Source organism: Podarcis gaigeae (assembly GCF_964106915.1).
Source record: "Podarcis gaigeae genome assembly, chromosome: 5".
Lineage (NCBI taxonomy): Eukaryota > Metazoa > Chordata > Lepidosauria > Squamata > Lacertidae > Podarcis > Podarcis gaigeae.
Window position 1 is genome coordinate 25,096,331 of NC_139681.1, and position 20,691 is coordinate 25,117,021.

The 20,691-nt window shown below is 45.7% G+C and overlaps 1 protein-coding gene across 4 annotated transcripts in view; it reads left to right on the top strand.

Moving 5' to 3' along the window:
* The first annotated feature begins 393 nt into the window (after positions 1 to 393).
* The window catches only part of WAPL (WAPL cohesin release factor), a 53,920-nt gene continuing 33,622 nt past the window's right edge, over positions 394 to 20,691 (top strand). Inside the window, exons 1-2 of one of the 4 annotated variants that reach the window (XM_083740263.1) lie at positions 394 to 903; positions 19,767 to 20,287. In XM_083740263.1, the coding sequence (XP_083596389.1) occupies positions 19,789 to 20,287 (499 nt within the window). In that variant the 5' untranslated portion in view covers positions 394 to 903; positions 19,767 to 19,788. Of the gene's footprint in view, positions 904 to 14,522; positions 15,001 to 19,766; positions 20,288 to 20,691 lie in introns of those variants that run through there. The other 3 variants (XM_083740264.1, XM_083740262.1, XM_083740265.1) reach the window with 3 other exon arrangements.

Sequence of the window (20,691 nt, forward strand, 5' to 3'; positions counted from 1 at the left end):
TGTTCCTATGAGTGAACTGTTGTCACTGACAAATGTTGAATAAACTTAGTTGAGGAACTTATACAGTGGTACCTCGGGTTAAGTACTTAATTCGTTCTGGAGGTCCGTACTTAACCTGAAACTGTTCTTAACCTGAAGCGCCACTTTAGCTAATGGGGCCTCCTGCTGCTGCCGCGCTGCCAGAGCCCAATTTCTGTTCTTATCCTGAAGCAAAGTTCTTAACCTGAAGCACTATTTCTGGGTTAGCGGAGTGTGTAACCTGAAGCGTATGTAACCCGGGGTACCACTGTACTGCCTTGGGCTTTTGACTTTTTCCAAACATTTAATATTGGCGACGAAGGTGGGATCGATGAGCTCCTGCCAGCTGCCAGAGGCCCAAGACTGCACATCAGCACCTCCGCCTGCCGCCTTGCAGTAAGCGCAACCTCACTGCCACGCTGGACTCAGCAAATAGTCCCAGAAACGAGACTGTGCCTGCCGCGTCTTCGCAACCACCCACAATCGCAGAAGAGACTGCTCCAGGTCCAAGGATGGCTACCAGTCATAGTCGGCCGCCACCGGACTTCGATATGAGCCATCCTACAAAATGGCCACAGTGGCTCCGCCAAATAAGGAGCTACGTCTGGCTACAAGGCTTCACTAGGGAGGCAGACAAGGTGGATGTGCTACTGACGGTGCTCAGAAGCTCCGCCATCACTCTACTGGAAGGTCTGATGGCACCCAGGGACATAGAGGCATGCACTTTCAATGAGCTGACACAGGCTATGACAAGACACCTTGCGCCTCAGCCAACTAAAAACCACCGCCGCTACGACTTTGCGCACAGAGAGCGACAAACACAAGAGTCAGTGAGTGAATACATCTTGGTTCATGCTACAGCACAAGGACACACTAATATTTCAGGTAGGAACATCTCGACTTCCAAGATTCTGCTATCAGAAACAATTTGCTGCCACCGGTTCCTTTGAAGCTGTTTCTCCCTTACTAGGTCCCGATGAGCAGTATCCACACCTAGTGTAAATGGCAAGCATTTAACAGAGACCTACTTTAAAATGCAACGGCACAAATGTTTTATTCATGTTCCAAAGACAGTCATGTGCATGATCACTGTCTTTTGAGTTATGTCAATTTTAGCTGACAGAGGTTCATAGTTGAGTACAGCATTCCGCTGCACTCCTGTTTAAATAAGGGATATTTTGTAAAGCCAGAGGCTGTGTGGCCTCAGGAGACGTAGGATTGCGACTAGACAGACACAGTAGTTTTGCGGATGTTAAGTCGTAAACTGGAATCTAGAGAGAAGGAATCTACGTTTTAGTCTGTTTTATAAATGAATGAATGGATGAGAGATGCTGCAATTCTGGGGTGGGGAAGCTCAGGCCTGGGATAGAGGCAAATGCAGTCCTTCAGCCTCTCTATGTGGCCCTCAGGACTGTTTCCACACCACACCCCCTCCCCAGGCCACCCCTCTCACCAGCTCTGCTTTTCACAATTTTTGAGTATTTTTGCCTGACTGGAATATGCCCTTGAACTCTGATTGTGCCTTGAACTCTCCTCTGGACAGAAAGCTGTGTGTGAGCCTCAGGGCAGGTACCAGGAGCAGGTCAGCAATAACTCACAAGGTATCAATGAAGGGAACACTTTATGCAAAGAAACAAAACAGCTCAGGCCCAGTGAGCACATCAACTCTTCCCAGCAGGTCTTGTCCCAATGAGGCAGTTGCGAGGACTGAAGATGTTCCACAGTTTTCTAAGTCTCCTTGTCCCTCAGCTCCTTCCCAAGCAATCTGAGACTCTGGCACCTTGTCTGTCTCTGCTCTGCCGTCTTCATGCCTCTGCCAGTTCTGAGAGATGGGGTTACAGCAGGAGTTACAGCAGGAGTGGGGGACTCCTTGGCTTCTTCAGCAGCCTGCCTGATCACTGCCTCTTGGCCTCCCTCTTCTACAGCCTCAGCTTCTGCCTCTGATTCTGGACTGCTCTCTGCCACAGCCTCTTCCTGCTCACTAAACCCTGTTACCTCTTCAGCTTCCAACACCTCCTCCAGCCTGCTCCCTTTTCTCTCTGACCACTCATCGCCATCCCACCACCACTCCCCAAGCACTGAGCCTTCTTTCCTTGGAAGTTCCCTAGCCCTGCCACTCCTCGGCAGCCAGCCAGTCCATGGCAGTCCGTGTATGCAGAAAATTGCCTAGTGTATCATTTCCATTTGTTGTCCCGCCCACTTTTGCCCCTTGCCCCACCCATCAATGACACCTCAGAAAGTTGCCCAGAGGAGAATGAGGCCCTCGAAGACTCCAGGTTCCATCCCTGGCATCAAATGTGAAGAATTACCACCAGGAGGGGTTAAAATTCTCCTGCCCAGAAACCTAGAGAACTGCTGGCAGTCTGCAGAGACAATGCTGGGCTAAACAAAGCGGTGGTTTGACAGATTAATTTGGTTAAGGGTTGTAACAATAACGCAGTACACGCATGTCTTCACAAGCCTTTTGCTCTTATCCTGGCAGCAGGTCACGAAAACAACCTACGGCATGCGGCTCTGCTGTTCTCTTTGGAGTATTCCAACAAGCCCTACAGTGGTGTGAACTGAGGATGGCAATAACGCTCTCCTCAGCGGAGGGATATTTGCATTCCTTGTCAAGTACTGCTGGTGTCTCTGTGGGATTCCATTTCTGTTCTGTTATTATAGTGCTTTCTGAAGTCGGTGGTTAATATTAACTGACAGGGCCAGCTGAGAATGTTGGGCTTCCCCATTACGGCTAATGAAGCAAAATACTAATTGAGGCACCGACTGCTTCCTTGTACTTAATTGCATTACGGCATCTCAACTTGGCTTCAGCACGAATTCCAGGGCCTGTTGATGTACAGTGGTACCTCGGGTTAAGAACTTAATTCGTTCTGGAGGTCCGTTCTTAAACCGAAACTGTTCTTAACCTGAGGTACCACTTTAGCTAATGGGGCCTCCCGCTGCCGCCACACGATTTCTGTTCTCATCCTGAAGCAAAGTTCTTAACCCGAGGTACTATTTCTGGGTTAGTGGAGTCTGTAACCTGAAGAGTCTGTAACCTGAAGCACCTGTAACCCAAGGTACCACTGTATCTCTTTTTAAAATTTGGCTTCAGATACCTTCTCAGGCATGAATCTCTCAGGGTAACTGTAGGCCAGTTGCTACTTTTCAGTCTAACCTATCTCAAAGGGCTGTTAGTAGGGGGGAAAGGCAAGGAACTTGCAGGCTACGTTGTGCTCCTTGAAGAAAAGGTAGGATATAAAACAAAATGGTTGGGTCTGTGATTATTACGCCTCCAAATGTGTTCTGAACAGAACTTTTAAAGAAAGAAAAAGAAAACTGAAAAACGATCGCAGTTTAATTGAATTTCAAATGGAATATCAGAAGTTCAGATTTGCCAAGCCAAATTGAAAACACAGTCCTTCAATATGTCCGGCTGCACAAGCTCATTGAGACGAATGGACACTTTCCAATCACAGTTAAGGCCTGAAATGAAGGGTTTTCCCCTGTGTTAAAAATATGGAGAGGCAGCAGATTTTGTCCCCGCCCCCACCCCCTCCACTACTGTCCTCTAGTGCTGATGGGGCATGGCAGCCATTCATTGCTCCGCATTGGCTGTGCTCACCCATGTCAAGATTTGCACAGGAGAAGGTCCTGGTGAGCTGTGCCCTTAAGGGTTTAAACTCGCTCAGTCATTGCATCTCCTCCAAAAGTAATGTGGAGTGACTTGCAGATCTTACCATGGTTTATTCTTTAGCATGGTCAGGGAAAGGCTGGCCTGAGACATTACCTTAATGGGCAATCTCTCTGCAGGGCAGGTTCCCACCCTAGCAAAGTCACTACAATAAGGAGTCTGAGAAAATGAAAGGAAAGGAAATCCCGATAACAGCTTCCTGAGGAAACTGAACAAAAACAGTATATAATTTGAGGAGAAAGAAACAGAGAGTTTTTGTCTTTCTTATTTCGGTCCTTGTTCAGGGCAGGGATGTATAGGACCCAACATACACCAGCAAACATCTTGCCAGTCTGCCTGGTTGCTAAGCAACACCTCCCCAATTCCTGGAAAACCCGAACGTATGGCAAGTTGGGCTATTTTATTTTTTTAATCTTAAAAAATTAAAGAAAAGCCCCCCAAAGCTCAACAACTTCACCCAAAAAAAAGAAAAGAAGAAGTTCAACAGCTCTGTCCGGATTTTCACTTTTGGGAATATGGCAACCCTCCTTTAACACTAGCAGAATTAGCCCTTAAATTACATACTTAAATTATCTCTGCTGCTGCATTTCCACCTCCCTCCACAACACAGAGACCCCACCACCAGAGAAGAAAATCAGCTGGCAATGGCAAAGTAACCACCAGCAAGGGGAAATCATTGAGGGGGGGGGCTTCAAAGCATCTGGTTTACTTTTGGGGGTACTGCTGCTATTTTTGAGACTTGCATTTTCCATCTACTTGCCGGTCTGCTTCCCCATGCTTAGCATATACTCTCTCTCTCTCTCTCTGTGTAAACACACATGTATAAATGAACAAACAGCTATCATAAAAATCTGTAATCCTCTTGTTTGGAAGAAAACTAAGCCCTGTAGATTTCTTCATTCTCAGAAGTGGAGAGACTGTAGCAATATGCTTTTAAAAATTATTATGTATTTTAATACATTCATATCTCGCCTTTCTCCCATGATGGGGCTCAGTGTGGTATTTCCTAGTTGCCTCCCATCCAAGCACTGACCAAACCCAGACCTGCTTAGCTTCAGCAAGGTTTCTGCATCATGTTTGCTCAGTCCATGCCCTTTGTTATGCTTTCAAATGAAGGCATAGCTATGCTTTCCATTAACGAAAAAGCAACCAGGTGCCCAAAGCGTTTCGCCTGTTCCTTAGCTTTGACATTTTGACAATATGCTTCTTGTGTGTGTTGATATTATATGAATTCCCTCCATCAACAACTACAACAATTAAAACAATCTTCTTTGTTTTTTGGCTCTCCCCTCCTCCAAAGAATCCCACCTTGCTAACATTTTGGGGTGTGGGCGGAACTATAAATACATGCAGGCAGCTCTTTATTGATCCCACATACTGTAGGGGTTTTCTCCCTGATTCAATTATATTTTAATTTCATTTTGCTCAGCTCCGATTTATAATGCAGTCTTTGCTTCCCTGCATTTACATCTGTCAAGGACCTGCTTGGTGATGTATAATTTAGCAGTGCTCCTTTGAAGACAATGATAAAAAAAACCGCACTCAAGGTGCAGCCCAAATCCTCTTTTGAATAATAAGTTCACAGCTTTGCCTTAACTGTAATTCAGGCGTCTAACATGATTTTCACCTTGAATTACCACAATCTCCTTCTTAATGAACCGAAGGACAGAGATGTGAGTTAAACATTCCCGGCATTTCCTCCAGAGCCACTGCCATGCTCTTTGCTTCCCATTAGGTGTCAGTGCAGACCAACGCAATAGGATGCCACTAAATATGCTTTTCTCCTTTATAAAAATGTGTCTAGGCACACTTGACGTGTGAAGACTATGTGACGCACCTATCGCCATGTCAGTTGGGGAGGGGAGACTGCCCTTATACAGTAAACCCCCCTAAAGCAGGCTGCATCCAAGGCTAGCTGAATACAGGCCTGTAGCTCAGGCATAGTGCTTACCGTATTTTTTGCTCCATAAGACTCACTTTTTCCCTCCCAAAAAGTAAGGGGAAATGTGTGTGCATCTTATGGAGTGAATGCAGGCTGCGCAGCTATCCCAGAAGCCAGAACAGCAAGAGGGATTGCTGCTTTCACTGCGCAGCAATCCCTCTTGCTGTTCTGGCTTCTGAGATTCAGATTTTTTTTCTTGTTTTCCTCCTCCAAAAACTAGGTGCGTCTTGTGGTCTGGTGCGTCTTATAGAGCGAAAAATACGGTATTTCGCATGCAAAAGGTCCCAGCTTTAATCCTCAGCATCTCCAGCTAGGGCTGGCAGGAGAGACTTCTGTCTGAACACCTGGACAGCTGCTGCCAGTCAGTGTAGATAACTCTAAGCTTCTACCAGTGGAAGAAGGCAGCCTCTCAGGTTCCTGTGAACATTTATTTATTTATTTGCTGTCAGGGGAGAGTGGCAAATGCCTTCCCCAGTCAAGGCATAAATAATACCCAAGGCTGGCCCCTGAGACAGAAAATCCCATAAGCATCTCTCCCTGCCCTCAGCAAATGAAAACACAAGAAGAACAGAAAAAATAATTAACAATTTGATACATGGGCGTAAATAAGGGGGGGTGGCAGGCAGGGGCAGCTGCCCCCCAATCAGTAGAAAATTTTTAAAAATAGATAGCAAACTGAGGTTCTGCCCCCCCCAAACAAAACGTCTGCCCCCCACAACAAAAACCCTGGCTACGCCCATGATTTGATGCCCTCTAACGATGCCTGAAGTCAGTTGCCTGAGGCGGCTTTCTCACTATGCCTAAGGAGATGGGAGGAAAAATGTGAAATGATCCAGTGGTAGGAACGGAATGTATTCGGTGCTTTGGGGGGGCACGTAGGGGTACGCATACCCCTAAACATTTTGTGAATCTAAGTTTGGCCTCACTGAGGGGCAGTATTTCAATATGAATAGGAAAATGAGAGTACCCCTAAACATTTTTTTTTAAAGAAAAAAAGCACTGAATATATATACTTCGTTGCAAGGAACTATTATGATCCTAAATGGTCTGGCCTGTAAACTGCATCTCAAAGGAAGGAAAAGAGTTATATTAACCTTTCCTAAACCACTGGAAAATTGAATTGTAAAACCATTTAAGCCACACACCACCCTCGCCCTCATTCAGGTGGCATTAAGTGTCTTCCTTTCTCTACCAAAGTGTTTGTGACTTGACTTTTCAAAATGTGCCCACCTGACCTTATGTTCTTGGTGCGTCTCAAGGACCAACCAGCAATTGATGTTGCAGCCCTTGAATGAGCAATCATCCGGTGCTTTTTTTTTTTCAAGAATCTAGTCTATTTTGTAGGAGCAAAATGTACAGAAAACAAAGGCAGGCAGGCCTGTGTCTTGGAACCAGGACGAGTGACAAGTTGTTTTTTTGCAGAGAAGCCAAAAATGTTTGTTTCCCCTGCTTTTTGGGGAGGGAATGTGTTTGCTGACGTTCTGTTGAAGGCTTCACCTGCACGGAGTCATGTCACAGGCCCAGAAGCCCAAGTGCATGTGCCCAGTTTGGTACAGATTGCTGAACCAAAAGGTTTAGTGGTAGCATGAGAATATACTGTGCCATTGTTCAGTGGAGAGCTGATGGGAAGCAACAAACTGGCCTCTGCCACTAGCTAGGGCCTCAAGATCACCTCCTCCTCCCGGTCTTCTCTCTCTTCTCCCTCTGACCCCTCATCATTGTCCCACCACCAACCCCTTGGTTCTGAGCCTTCTTCCCTTGGGGGTTCCCCAGTGGGTTACTATCACCATTCCTCTGTGTCCAACCAGTCCATGACACCAGCCACACCTCTGAAAGCGAGTAAGGAAACTTTCCTGGGATCCCAAAACGTCAGGCAAGTGAGTTAGATTAGCACCAAAGGAAGCTCTTATCCTGCCCATGGGCCTTAGAGCCTTAACCCACAGGCTTCAGGAGTCTCCGGTTGCCCTACGTGTGCCTCAGTGTGCACTCTTCCCACCTTGGATCAAATCTACGCTTCCAGGTGTCATAAGAAAGCTGCAGAGATAGTGCAGGATAGTGTGCACCCCGGAAATGATCTCTTTCAGCTTCTGCCTTCTGGAAGAAGGTACAGGGTTATAAAGACTAGGAGTAGCCACCTGAGAAACAGTTTCTATCCAAATGTGATTTTGGTTTTAAACACAGTGTAAGGTAGTCTCTAGGGGAGTATATTGTATTTAATTATAGGGTATCAGAGTTTTTAGGGAGCTAACCAGGCTGGGATAGCTGGGATAGCAGGCTTGTTGGTTTTTGAATGTCTGGTGTAGATTTTTTTCAATTTCGTTGTTCTGTATGGGACACTGACAATAAAGATTATCATATCAGTTGCTCACTTAGGCAGCCTGCCTACTCCATCTTCCTGCAAAAAGTAGCTAGATTAACTTATTTAGTTTCCTGTGTTGCAGGGGGTTGGTCTAAATGACACTTGTGGACCCTTCTAACTCTACAATTTTATGATTCTTATTTACTGTATTTATATATCACCCTATACCCGGAGGTCTCAGGGCAGTTCGCAAAAAAACAAAAACAAAATATAAAACCACAAAATATATAATCAAAATAAAAACAACCACCCAATATCGTCTCCCCGCCCCTCCCTCAGATCACAGTTTTGGGCACCCACCTCACCTAGTCTTGACAATTCTTTTCTGTCCCTGTTTATTTACCCAAAAGCCACGAGCAAAGTTCATCTCCTCACTTTACACGTGACAACAATGCTCTTTCTGGGAGCCAAAGGGCATCCTCAAGTAGCTTTCTAAATGGAATTATTTCAGGATGAACAATGTTCATTTTATCCTACCCACTTTCAAGTGTGATCATTTCAAGGTACCAAAAACCCCCACATATGGGCTTGATTGTTTAACCTCTCAGCAAAAAGGTGATCCATGGGAATGTTTGAAACAGGCAACAGTCTTAAGACTTACAAGCTGTTGGGATGGCTCTTGATTTTATTTTCTATTTTTTTACAAGTGTCAACTTATCATATTATCATCTTGATTTATTACTGGCCCTTTGTCCTAAGTTCCCAGGGCAGGACACCACAATATAAAACACAACATTAAAATCAGTTTAAAACAAACGACAAAACCAGTGTGGGGTAGGTCAAAAACCGTAAGTCAGGGTAAAGATGCATGTATCTTTATGTTTGGATGTTCTGTGCTCTGGTAATGATCTATTTTTATTACAGAAGTCATAATAGCCAATCAATAGGATTGTGATTTCACTTTGCTTGTCAACTTCTTCAGATTTATCTATCATCTATCTAGTGCATCTGGTACCTTCTTAGATTTCAAAGGACTGTGCAATTGAAACATGCAGAATCTGCTTAATACAGTACACTACAGAGGTTGGTACTACCAATATAATCAGAATCACAGGAAACTGAGTAGAGCAGCTCATTTATTTAGTGCTGCTTTTTAATGCGTTTACTGACAGATTTGCTTTGCCATATTCCATTGCCTCTTAGTGACAACACACACACATATTTTTTTTTTAATCTATTCTGCTTCATTATTCTAGCTGGATCATTAATTCTGTCACATGCTGGAGGTAAATAACTACACAGCCACCCTGAGATTTCAGTGGCCTGTGAATTGCTTTTCCCCTCACCCCCATCCTTAGAATTTCTCTTGTAATGTAATAGCTAGGCTGTTGTTTTGCAGAGGAATATGGATGGACTTTTGTATTCCTTGATTGATTTTTTAATAGCCCCTGATGGGCTGCTAGGGCCTTCTTTCACAAGGTGTGTTTGGGCAAGGTGGAGACTGAGCTGTTTTAACTATCTTACTGAGGGTTTCACCATTATTTAATCCTGCCATTGCTGGCACTTGGCTCTCTGTGTTTTGTGTTCTGATGGATGGATTATATTTTCCTGTTCAGAAAGTTTGCAAGCCTGCTTGAAGGACTTAGTTTTATGTGAAACGTTGTAAATAAATAACGCGTGCTTGTGTGAATGAATCCTTTGGATGTCCAGGGGCCATCTCTGGGAGTGGGGGTTTCTGTCGTCAGGTTTCATTCCTCCACCCATATCCGTTTAACGTCATGGCTTTCCCCAAAGAATCTTGGGAATTGTGGTACCTCAACGGTGCCAACTTCACCCTTCTCAGCACCCTCAACAAACTACAGTTCACAGGATTCTACATGACTATGAAAGAAGTGTAGGACCGCTTTAGGTTAATGGGGTGGATGTGAGGGGTGCTTATTTTGGACTTTATGACCTGTAACATGGCTGCTATACATCCTAGGAGGTAAAGGAGGCTGGGGCCCTCTTTGGCATGTGCTTTATTGACAAGCCCCTTTCAATCCCTTCCACAGAAAGCGACACAAAGACTAGAAGAACTCGCTGAGGGGGAAAAAAGGGCGGTAAAGACAGAAAAGGGAGAGAAGGCTGGGCATAGGGCCGTGCAAGATGAGGAAACTACAGTTTTGGACCTCTAACTGCAACTTTTTAAAAACAACAACAAAATTTCAAGTTTTACATAATTGGTTGGAAAATAAATGGGGGAAACAGAACCTAAAACAAACATCATTGTTCTGATAAGACAAAAATATGATTTATTATTTCCATTTCCATTATGTGAGAATAATACACTTTCCAGTGTGGGGCTTACTGCTATGGGGCATTTGAAGCTTGATATACCTTAGGGCTTCAACGTGTCTTAATATGGCCCTTGTCCTGTGTCAAATAGCTTACCACGACCTCATTCTGAGATTTAACTCCTCATCTCGAATACTCAGGGCAGGAGGAGGCTATGACCCTGAACCCTGTTGCCCCCTCGCCCATTACCATCCTAGTCATCCAACACTCATGTCAGTAAGCCACGTTCATGAAATAAAAATAATAAAACCAAAAGTCCAAACGCCACCAAAGAAAAGAACTTTAACTTGCCCCAAATATCCTGGGTTGGATTCCAGTACTGTGTGTGACTCGCAGGAGAATCCTAAGCATGCCTACTCAAGACATAGTAAATTAAATGGGGTGTACTCCCAGGTAGGGGGTTAGGAATGCAGCCTAACTTGCCCCATTACTGTACCTTCAACAGTACTGCACTGATTTAAGTCCTACTGGATTCAACCATCTGGTATCTTACCACATCTTATCAGAGATAGCTACAATGTGAGAAAATGTAATCCTGCAATTCCCACTCCAACTCAGCCTAAAATAACTATATTTTTAAAAAACAACCTTTGGGTTTCCTCAAAGTTTCTCATATCTCTGCCTGAGAATGAACCTGAATTCACTTCAGATTTTGCTTTAGACAAAAACTTGTGACAACCAAGGGATATGCAGGACACACAGAAATATTGCTAGTCTTAATGTAATTCTTTCAGCCTAGCACATTTTTTTGTGTGTGTGTGAGAAAGAACTCCCAAGTAAAATTTGCTTTAAAATACATTCTGTGAGAAACAGCGGTGGCAATCCTGTTAAAAACTGAGATTTTTAACGCAATATAGTTTAGTAATACTGTCTTTCAGGAGCGAATGTTGCTCATTGTTCATGTAGGAGTTGGGGCAGGGGTGGGGGGGTGGGAAGACTGGTGAAGATGTACTGTATGAGATGTATGACTATCATTGTTGCTTCATCCTGTAGAACCAGTATTTCCAGCAGCTATTACCTACTAGGGAGGATTCTCAAACTGGCATGATTGTACCATATGGGAGTGTAAACTGCAGAAAAGAAAGGGTGTTTGAGCGCACAGCAGTTCTTTGCTGACTGGCTTGCACTTCTGACACAGAGGAGCCATGATAGGGATCACTTATTGATTCCCCATCTCTTGAATTTTGATTTCAGTCACTGATACTTGGTTTTTCACTTACCGGCTTTTACAAAGCTGACGTATTCTAGCATTTAGGCTTCAGGCCATCTATGTGCCAGGTTGCAATATCTTTAGTAAGGGAAAGCAACCAGTCAGAAGCTGGTGCTCAACTGCAGATTGCTGGCTAAAATCAGTTCAAGTTGTGCCTCAAAAGTAGACTCAGAACTATGGCCCTGGGCACATAAGCAAGCATAGCATAGAACTTTTGTCAGACAACATTGATTCTTAAGATACAAATGAAGAAAGATTGCTTCATAAAATATTTTACAAAGCCCCCTCAATATACATGTGTTTTACAATATCAACGTACGTAAAACAAAAACTAACCAAAACCACCAGATTACTGCCTCCTGAAGACTCCAATATGGATGAGAGAGGGAGGAAGATGAACTGGGAGAATAGATTGAAATGAAATGTAAATACATGTAACACCACAAATGTCCCTTTTAACTTTATGTATTTTGTATTTTTATGTTGTGAAGCGCCCTGTGATCTTTGGATGAAGGGCGGTTTTCAAATTTAATAAATATTCTTTTGTATTCTGTTGGAAGCCGCCCAGAGCGGATGGGCAACTCAGTCACATGGGCAGGGTACAAGAAATTAAAATAACAACAACAATTTCTTCCCTCTAGTTCATGGGTAGGCAAACTAAGGCCCGGGGGCCGGATCCAGCCCAATCGCCTTCTAAATCCGGCCCACTGGTGGTCCGGGAATCAGCATGTTTTTACGAATAGAATGTGTGCTTTTATTTAAAATGCATCTCTGGGTTATTTGTGGGGCATAGGAATTCGTTCATTATTCCCCCCCCCAAAAAAAAATATGGTCTGGCCCCCCACAAGGTCTGAAGGACAGTGGACTGGCCCCCTGCTGAAAAAGTTTGCTGAGCCCTGCTCTAGTTATCCTTCTCTCCCTCCTCTCCATTTGTTGACTCTGGCCAGTGTTGAAATTTAGACTAAAATTATTCATGTAGGGACCTGCCCTTTTGCTTTTGTTACATGGTAGAGCACTGCTATACTGATAGAGCTATATAAAGTAACTATGATGAGGATTTCAACATTGTCTCCTAGGTAGGGTTGGAGGGGAGAGGGCCAGTGCCACTCCCCTCACACGCACACCAACAGTTTCAACAAGGGCCTTCCTTTATTTTATCCCATATATGTGAATGGAATTAATTCTTATGGGTAAAGTCCAGAAAGTCCAATGAGAGTTCTTAACCAGCTTGCCCTTGCCCATTACTGGATGTTCTCCATTTTGACCAGGATTCTTGAGATCAAGAGTCTCTTGTTCTACTGACTGAGTTACGTTGCTAGGCTAGAGAATCAGACTATATACAACATTGGTCCACACTAAAGCCAAACCACTTTAGAGACAAGAGAACAATCAGAAGTTTGGGGCTGGATTAAATATTAAGCACATAATTAAGGCATCAAGGGAAGGGAAACACCACAGACATTTTCCAATGCTAGATTTACCATGGACCATGTGGTGCAGCTGAAAATAAACATTATTTATACAAATATAGAAAAAGAAACATTTTCCATCTTACTGTAGGTTGTTTTATTTTGAAAAATAAAATTGTATTTTATGGTTTAATATTGTTTATACAGTTGTACCTTGGAAGTTGAATGGAATCCATTCCGGAAGTCCATTCAACTTCCAAAATTTTCGAAAACCAAATCGTGGCTTCTGATCGGCTGCAGGAAGCTCCTGCAGAATCAGAAGCTGCGGAAACCCATTTGGACATTTGGGTTACAAAAGAATGTTTGCAAACAGGAACAATCACTTCCGGGTTTGTGGCATTCAAGAGCCAAAACATCCGAGTTCCAGGGTGTTCAGGACCCAAGGTACGACTGTATTTTGAAATAGATATAGGGGAACCAAAATCTTTGAAGTGCTTTGGGCCTCTACAGGTCTTAATCTGGCCCTGGTGGTGTTGTGTGTATGTGTTGTTGTTATTTCCATCCCCATCATTCGGCCCAGACACTGAGGTCCAGCTCTGAGGGCCTTCTGGCAGCTCCCTCACTGCGAGAAGTGAGGTTAAAAAGGGAACCAGGCAGAGGGCCTTCTCGGAAGTGGCACCCACCCTGTGGAATGCCCTCCCATCAGATGTTTAGGAAATAAACAACTTTCTGACATTTAGAAGACATCTGAAGGCAGCCGTTTAGGGAAGTTTTTAATGTTTGATGTTTTATCATGCTTTTAATATTCTGTTGGGAGCCGCCCAGAGCAGCTGGGGAAACCCAGCCAGATGGATAGGGTATAAATAATAAAATTATTGTGGTCGTTTGCATGCTGCTTTTAACCCAGAGGTCAGCAAGGTTTACCTCGCCTGGGCCGGTTCACTCCAGCGGAGATCCCTGTGGGCCGGATTGTGAGCGTGCGCGGCTGCGATTTCTGGCATCTGTGTCTGCACAGAGACAATTTTCAGCGTCTGAGCGTGCACAGACATTATTTCTGGCACCGCGGTAGCAAGTTGCACCGGTTTAGAGCAGTGCAAGGGGACTTGCCGTGCGGGTGGCTCGGTTTGGGGGTGGCTCGTGGGCCGGTTAAACAACCCCCATGGGCTGCTTGTGGCCCATGGGCCTTAGGTTGCCTACCCCTGTTTTACCCCATGGGTCCTTCCCGCAAACCAGAGCAACAACCCATTTCAAACTCAATAAAAAGCAACGCATCCAACAGCCAGACCACAAAAAACAGGGGATATTAAGTAGGTAAGCTGTCAAGGGAGCCCTTGGGCCACTGAGTCAGCACTGCTGCGGTTTGCAGAACTCTCCAGAGGCTCCAAAACGCGCCCCCCAAAAGGGAAGTCACCATGACTGTGCGCGTGCGAGGAGGAGCAGGGGGCGAGGAAAGGAGCTGCAACCAGCCAGACGGAACACCAACTACATATCCTATCAGCCCTTCGGCTGGCTGGCGCGCGCGCACTCGCGGGGGCGCCCGAACGCGGCCGGCGGCGGCGCATGCGCGGCGTCGTCCGGCTCGTCGGTTGAGCAACGCGGGCCGTGATTGGCCGCGGCGGCGGCGGCGACGGAGGGAGGCCGAGTGTGTGAGCGCAGTGACGGAAGGAGCGGGGGGCAAATGGCGGAGAGATGGTCCAGGGCCCTGTTCAAAGAGCAGCCGCACTAGTAGTAGCAGCAGCAGCGGCGGCAGCAGCGAGAATCCCGGCGCGGAGGAAGCGGCGGCGCAGCAGCAGCAGCCGGAGGAGGAGGCGGCGGCGGTGGTGGCGGCGGCTCGGCGGCTCCTGCGAGGACGAAAGGCCGGCGCTCTAGCCCGGGCGGCCTGTGAGGAGAGGCGGCCGGAGGAGCCCGAGGCCCCGGGGGCGTCGCCCGAAGGCACCGAGCGAGGGCAGGAAGGAGAGAGCCCGGGAGCCCGGCCGTTGGGAGCGAAGCCGGCGGAGGCCCCGCCACCCCCGTCCCTCTCCACCTACCCCGGCAGGTTTCGTTCCCCCCCTCCCCTTCCGTTTCTCGGTTGTGGTTGTGCGTTTGTGTGCTCGCTTCCTCGGCCTCGCTGTGGTAAGTGTGGAGAATTAGAGAGAGGCCGAGCGAACTCCCGGAGGCCTATGCCGGGCTCTCCGGCGCTGGGTGAGGAAGCGGCGGCGGCGGCCTGCTTTCTCTTCCTCGCCTTCCCACACGACGGGAAGCATCGCAAGGCCGCAGAAGGCGAGGCGGCCCCGAGGATGAAGCCGGGAGGGAATCCGTATATAAATATGCGTGTGTACATAAGGAGGGGGGGAGGGTGGAGGCGTTAACCCCGAAGCCTGGATGGCCTGCGTTTCTGTGACTATAAACACCAAGCAAGGGATCTTCTCTCCCTACCCCCTCCCAAAGCTTAAAAAATACTCCTCCCCGGTTGCCCCCCATGGCCCGGGACCGGGGGCTGCAACCCCGGGCAGGAGGACTCGGGTCCTAGCGGACCGCGGCGCAAGTGACTCCCGAGGAGACGTGCGCGGCGAATCGGTTCCTGCGACCTGCTTATTTCGAGGGTCTTAACCCGCCGCCCTGCATTTCTCCCCCCCCCCTTCCCGTCGCCCCCAATCGAGAGCCGGGGCGGTTGCTAGCGAGGGGGTCCTTGCGGCGATCAGGTGGGTCGGAATCCGAGAGAGAGGCGTCGACTCCTAGCGCCGAGGCCTCTTCCGGGGTAAGTGCTGAGGAGGCGACTTTGGCCTCATCCTGGATCGGCCCGCTTCGGCTCGGGATGCTCCCGATCTCGGGGGGCTGTTGCCCAAAGTACGAACTCCTGCCAAGCTCTCTCGTGTGGTCCTGTATCCTCCCTCCCCCAGCTCGGACTAGGGTGCGGCTTGGACGCCGCCTCGGGTTCAGGGCCTCCCCCCCTTTCCACCCACCCGTTATTATTCGGAGGGGTCCCTGTCCCGAAACAGTGGCCGCAGTGGCTCCCTGTTTCCCCGCTTTCCCCTATGGTCGCGCTGGCGCTGTCTGCTCTCTTGCAAGTTACATGGGTGGGTGGGGAGCGAGGCGGGAGGACGGTAACAGCCATGAGAAAACCGGAAGGGAAATGACGACATCTTCCATTAACTTGGTGTTTTCGTTCGGGATGACACGGTATCCTCATCCTCCGGCCCCTCCATTGCCGTCATAAGGCACCATCGCCCGTGCCTTAAGTTAAAAGGGGGGAGGCCGCATTTCATGATCTGAGAAGCAGTGCAGGAAAATACATTAAGTCCCTTGAGGCAGGCTATCTTTAAACTGATTGATCAGGTGGCTTTCGATATAACTTTTTGAACAACCATATGAGCGTAGCATTAATACTTAATGATGTAGTAAACTTTGCACATTTATATTCTGTGATCTTTTTCACTGTCCCAGCCTTAACTTAGTGGTCAGCAAAGAATATGAAAGGGCTAGGTTGTGAGCTGCAAAGTAAAACTGAAGCACTCTTGGAAGAGTAGAAGGCAGAAAGGGGAAGGTGCTTCAGTTGCAAACATTTCAAGGCTAGTTTTTTTCATAGTGTGCTTGATCTGATTCAGAACTTTAGATCAACTTCGGTGTTTTGAACTTAAATAATTCCTAGTCTAATCAAATGAAATTGTAGGGTGGGGATAGAAAGCCTGTGGCCCTCCAAACCTTGCTGTGGTACAACTCTCATCATCAGTCACTATGGGTCTTTGTTGACTTGGACTCATGGGAGTTGGAGTCCATCTGGAGGGCTGCAGGTTTCCCCATCTTCACAGTAAAGTAAAACAAGTTATTTACCAGGCAATTATGCAAGATGCTGTTCTAAAAACTGGTGTGTGTGGCTGAATGTAATTTGTTCTTTAGCAAGTAATACTATTACTGAGCACAATTGAAAGTGTTGGTGCTGACCTTTAAAGCCTTAAGCGGCTTCGGCCCAGTATACCTGAAGGAGCGTCTCCACCTCCATCATTCACTGAGATCCAGGTCTGAGGGCCTTCTGGAGGTTCCCTCACTGCGAGAAGTGAGGTTACAGGGAACCAGCCAGCGGGCCTTCTCGGTAGTGGTACCCACCCTGTGGAAGACCCATCAGATGTCAAGGAAATAAACAACTATCTGACATTTAGAAGACAGCCCTGTTTAGGGAAGTTTTTAATGTCTGATGTTTTATCGCTTCATTATTATGATTATCATCATTAATTTTGTTGGGAGCCGCCCAGAGTGGCTGGGGAAACCCAGCCAGATGGGCAGGGTATAAATATATTATTATTATTATTATTATTATTATTATTATTAACCACCCCTATAGCATAAGTTGACAAGTTGCACCAGTGTATCAATACTGATACTGGGCGAGACCAGTACAGGTCATATTTGAATTGCCCCTTTCACCAGCATTTTCTAGTACAGTATGTATGCATATATAATTAGATGGTCTAGTAATAAATCTACCCTGGCTTAATAAAATATTCCACATATTTCAAATAGCAACTTTAAAAAGTTTGAAGAATTAAAATGACAATAGGGTTTTAAAAAGAAACAAATCTTATGATAAGGGCAACAGCGTTTATAAAACAATCTTCTTCTAGTCTTGTGGGCGTAAGGATGCCTATGTTTGAGAGGATGAGATCCACAGCCTTAGGGTATTTCTGAACAATGTACAATACATGGAATATCAGGATTTTAGTTGTTAGGGATGCTTTTCGTGGCTTGATAACAAATCAATCAATACATTATACTTTATTTTGTCTACTCTATTACATTCTACAGAACTGTTCTAGACAATTTGAATCTGTGGCTGTTTTTGCAAACACTGACTTAGTTGTGTGTGGGTCTGTAGGGAATTATGTGCTTTGATTGAGATGGGACCATGGGTGTAGCGGGGGGGGGGGCAGCTGCTCCCCCAATCAACAAAAAATCAATAAAAATACCTAACTAACTGAGGTTCTGACCCCCCTAACAAAAATCCTGGCTACACCCGTGAATGGGACATAAACCGAAAGACAGGTTGCCACAGTTGCTACCTTATAGGCAGAAATAAAATGAAATACTGAAAATAACATTAATCTACTTAATATGTATGTATGTAAAATGGGATTAACAGTTAATAGGGGTTTTTTTGCAGTTTTCTCTTGTACAAGCTTTGTGTCTTGAATTTTGTGTGTTGAAATACTTACCTGGTATATTGAAACATCAGCTTTTTTCTCTTTAGCAGAATGTTTGTCTTCTATGCTGATAAGAAACTCTTTCCCCCACTCAAAATATTGAGTCTTCGGATGTTTTGTTTTTGAAATTTCAGTAGGATGCACTGTGGTCACAGTCAGTAGTTTTATCATCTGTTAGGAGGTTCAGGAATGTTTATTAAAACAATATACTTGGTGTCCCAAGTTCTTAGGAAAACTACAAAGAGACTCACTGTTAAGATAAGAGCCCCAAATAGTGTTTTGATTCCATATCATGGTTGAAGCATGGGCCATTTACTGCTAAGAGGAGAGCTAATATTATGGCTGTGGTTTAAACCACAAGGAGAACAGGCTGTGCTGTCATTGATGATTAAAGCTGTTTACGGTTGTAGCATCAGAGTCATGGAGTGAGCCACTGGTGTTAATCATTTTAGAAGCAGCAGCCCCCCCAAAGTGTTGTGGTCAGAGGCAGAAGCCTGTACCCATAGCCTATGAGCTATGTCCCCTTCCCCCCACTCCTGTGGTTTAACTTCATTCTTGCCCTGTTCATCAACCAAAAAGCCTCCCAGGACAGCTTGTAGATAATCTTTTTTAAAAAGTAGTCTCTGACCTCATGACACACAAGGCAAAAGTGTTGAGGAGGGAAGATGGAAACTAGCAAACACAAGACCCGCTTCTTGATGTTGTTGGGTTCTTATAACAACCAGCTTAGATGGCAACAGTTCAGTGAGAGAAGAAACCTAAAACATCTGCAGAGCTAGTGGAGTGGTCCTGCCTTCCCTTCTGCCTCAGCTGCAGTCTACCTTGGGTAGAAAATTTGCCTTTAAGGCTGATGCGAATACTTTCTAATATGAATGGCATGTCATCAGTAGTATAAAAACAAACAAGATCATGTAAACAATTGAAGAGGGTTAAAAGGGACGCAGGTGGCGCTTTGGGTTAAAGCCTCAGTGCCTAGGACTTGCCGATCATCAGGTCGGCGGTTCGAATCCCCGCGGCGGGGTGCGCTTCCATTGCTCGGTCCCAGCGCCTGCCAACCTAGCAGTTCGAAAGCACCCCTGGGTGCAAGTAGATAAATAGGGACCGCTTACTAGCGGGAAGGTAAACGGCGTTTCCATGTGCTGCGCTGGCTCTCCAGATGTAGCTTGTCGCGCTGGCCATGTGACCCGGAAGTGTCTGCGGACAGCGCTGGCTCCCGGCCTATAGAGTGAGATGAGTGCACAACCCTAGAGTCTGGCAAGACTGGCCCGTACGGGCAGGGGTACCTTTACCTTTACCTAAACAATTGAAAGGGAGCTTAACTATGCATCCCCCCCCAAAAAAACCCCTAATGTCAGTTGCAGTCTGTGAATGTAGTGTGAAAAATATTTTAAGATGACAAACTTAAATTTTTATCCATAACTTGTGTTATTTTAGGTTGGTGGCAGCTAAACCAGTGGCCCTCCAGAGGTTCTGAATTACAATTCCCATCATTCCTGATGGGTCTGATGGAAGTTATAGTTCAGTAATGTCTGAAAGGTCACAGGTTAGACAGCCCTGCTTTAGCTGATATTCTGTAAAAGTGCCATGAGTATTGTTTCTTGTAATTATTGTTTATTTGAAAGATGCCTCTGTGTGTAACTCTTAATGTAATAAAATGTAGTAAAAAATGTATTCTAAAAGATACTCATTTTTTTATTTCTACAGAGAATATGAAACAGTTGTCAAAATGACATCCAGATTTGGGAAGACGTATAGCAGGAAAGGGGGCAATGGCAGTTCAAAATTTGATGAAGTTTTTTCCAACAAACGGACTACTCTTAGTACAAAATGGGGAGAAACTACCTTTATGGCCAAGCTAGGACAGAAGAGGCCCAACATAAAGCCAGACATTTCTGAAATTCCTAAGAAACCCAAAATAGAAGAGGAAGCAATAGAAGACCCATTTGGATTTGACAGTGATGAAGAATCCCTGCCAGTATCTTCAAAGAATGTGTCACAACCTAAATGTTCTTCTCAGTTGGAGTCAGTTGAACCATCTCAGTCTGGTGACTTCTCTTCTGTACTTGAATCTAATAGCAAAATTACTCAGTCAATCAGTGAAGATATTTTGTCCAGCAAATGTGTGTCTTTCGAGAATGCTGTTCATGGATTAAAAGAGAAGAACTCAAACAGAAATATGGAGGATGGTGACCTCAGAAGCAGCAGTGTTAACACTGTAATAGCAGGTAAGCTTGGATAATAGTTAATTTCAGAGTTAACAACTAAAGTCAGCCATGCAAGTTGGCCGCTCTTTTGACCAAATAATGTTTTCTTTCAGATTCAGATGCTTATCAGATCCTCTACTTTAATTGTTCCCTGGCATGGGCTTATGCGTAGGGATTTCTGGTTGTGAGAGATGAAGTTTCATAAACTTCACATATTTGCAAGTTGGAACGTTTAATAAATTTGTGCTCACTAGCTGCAAGTTGAAAGTCAGGGAAGCAAGGAATTGGTTGAGGGATCTTCTGGAGCACATTTTGGAGGTGTGCAGTGCGGAGGAGGGAAAGGTGAATCCGCACCCAGTATGAGTGGAAGTTGCCCAAACAGCGATGAATTCCTCCCTTTACAATGGCTCTGCCAACTTATGTGT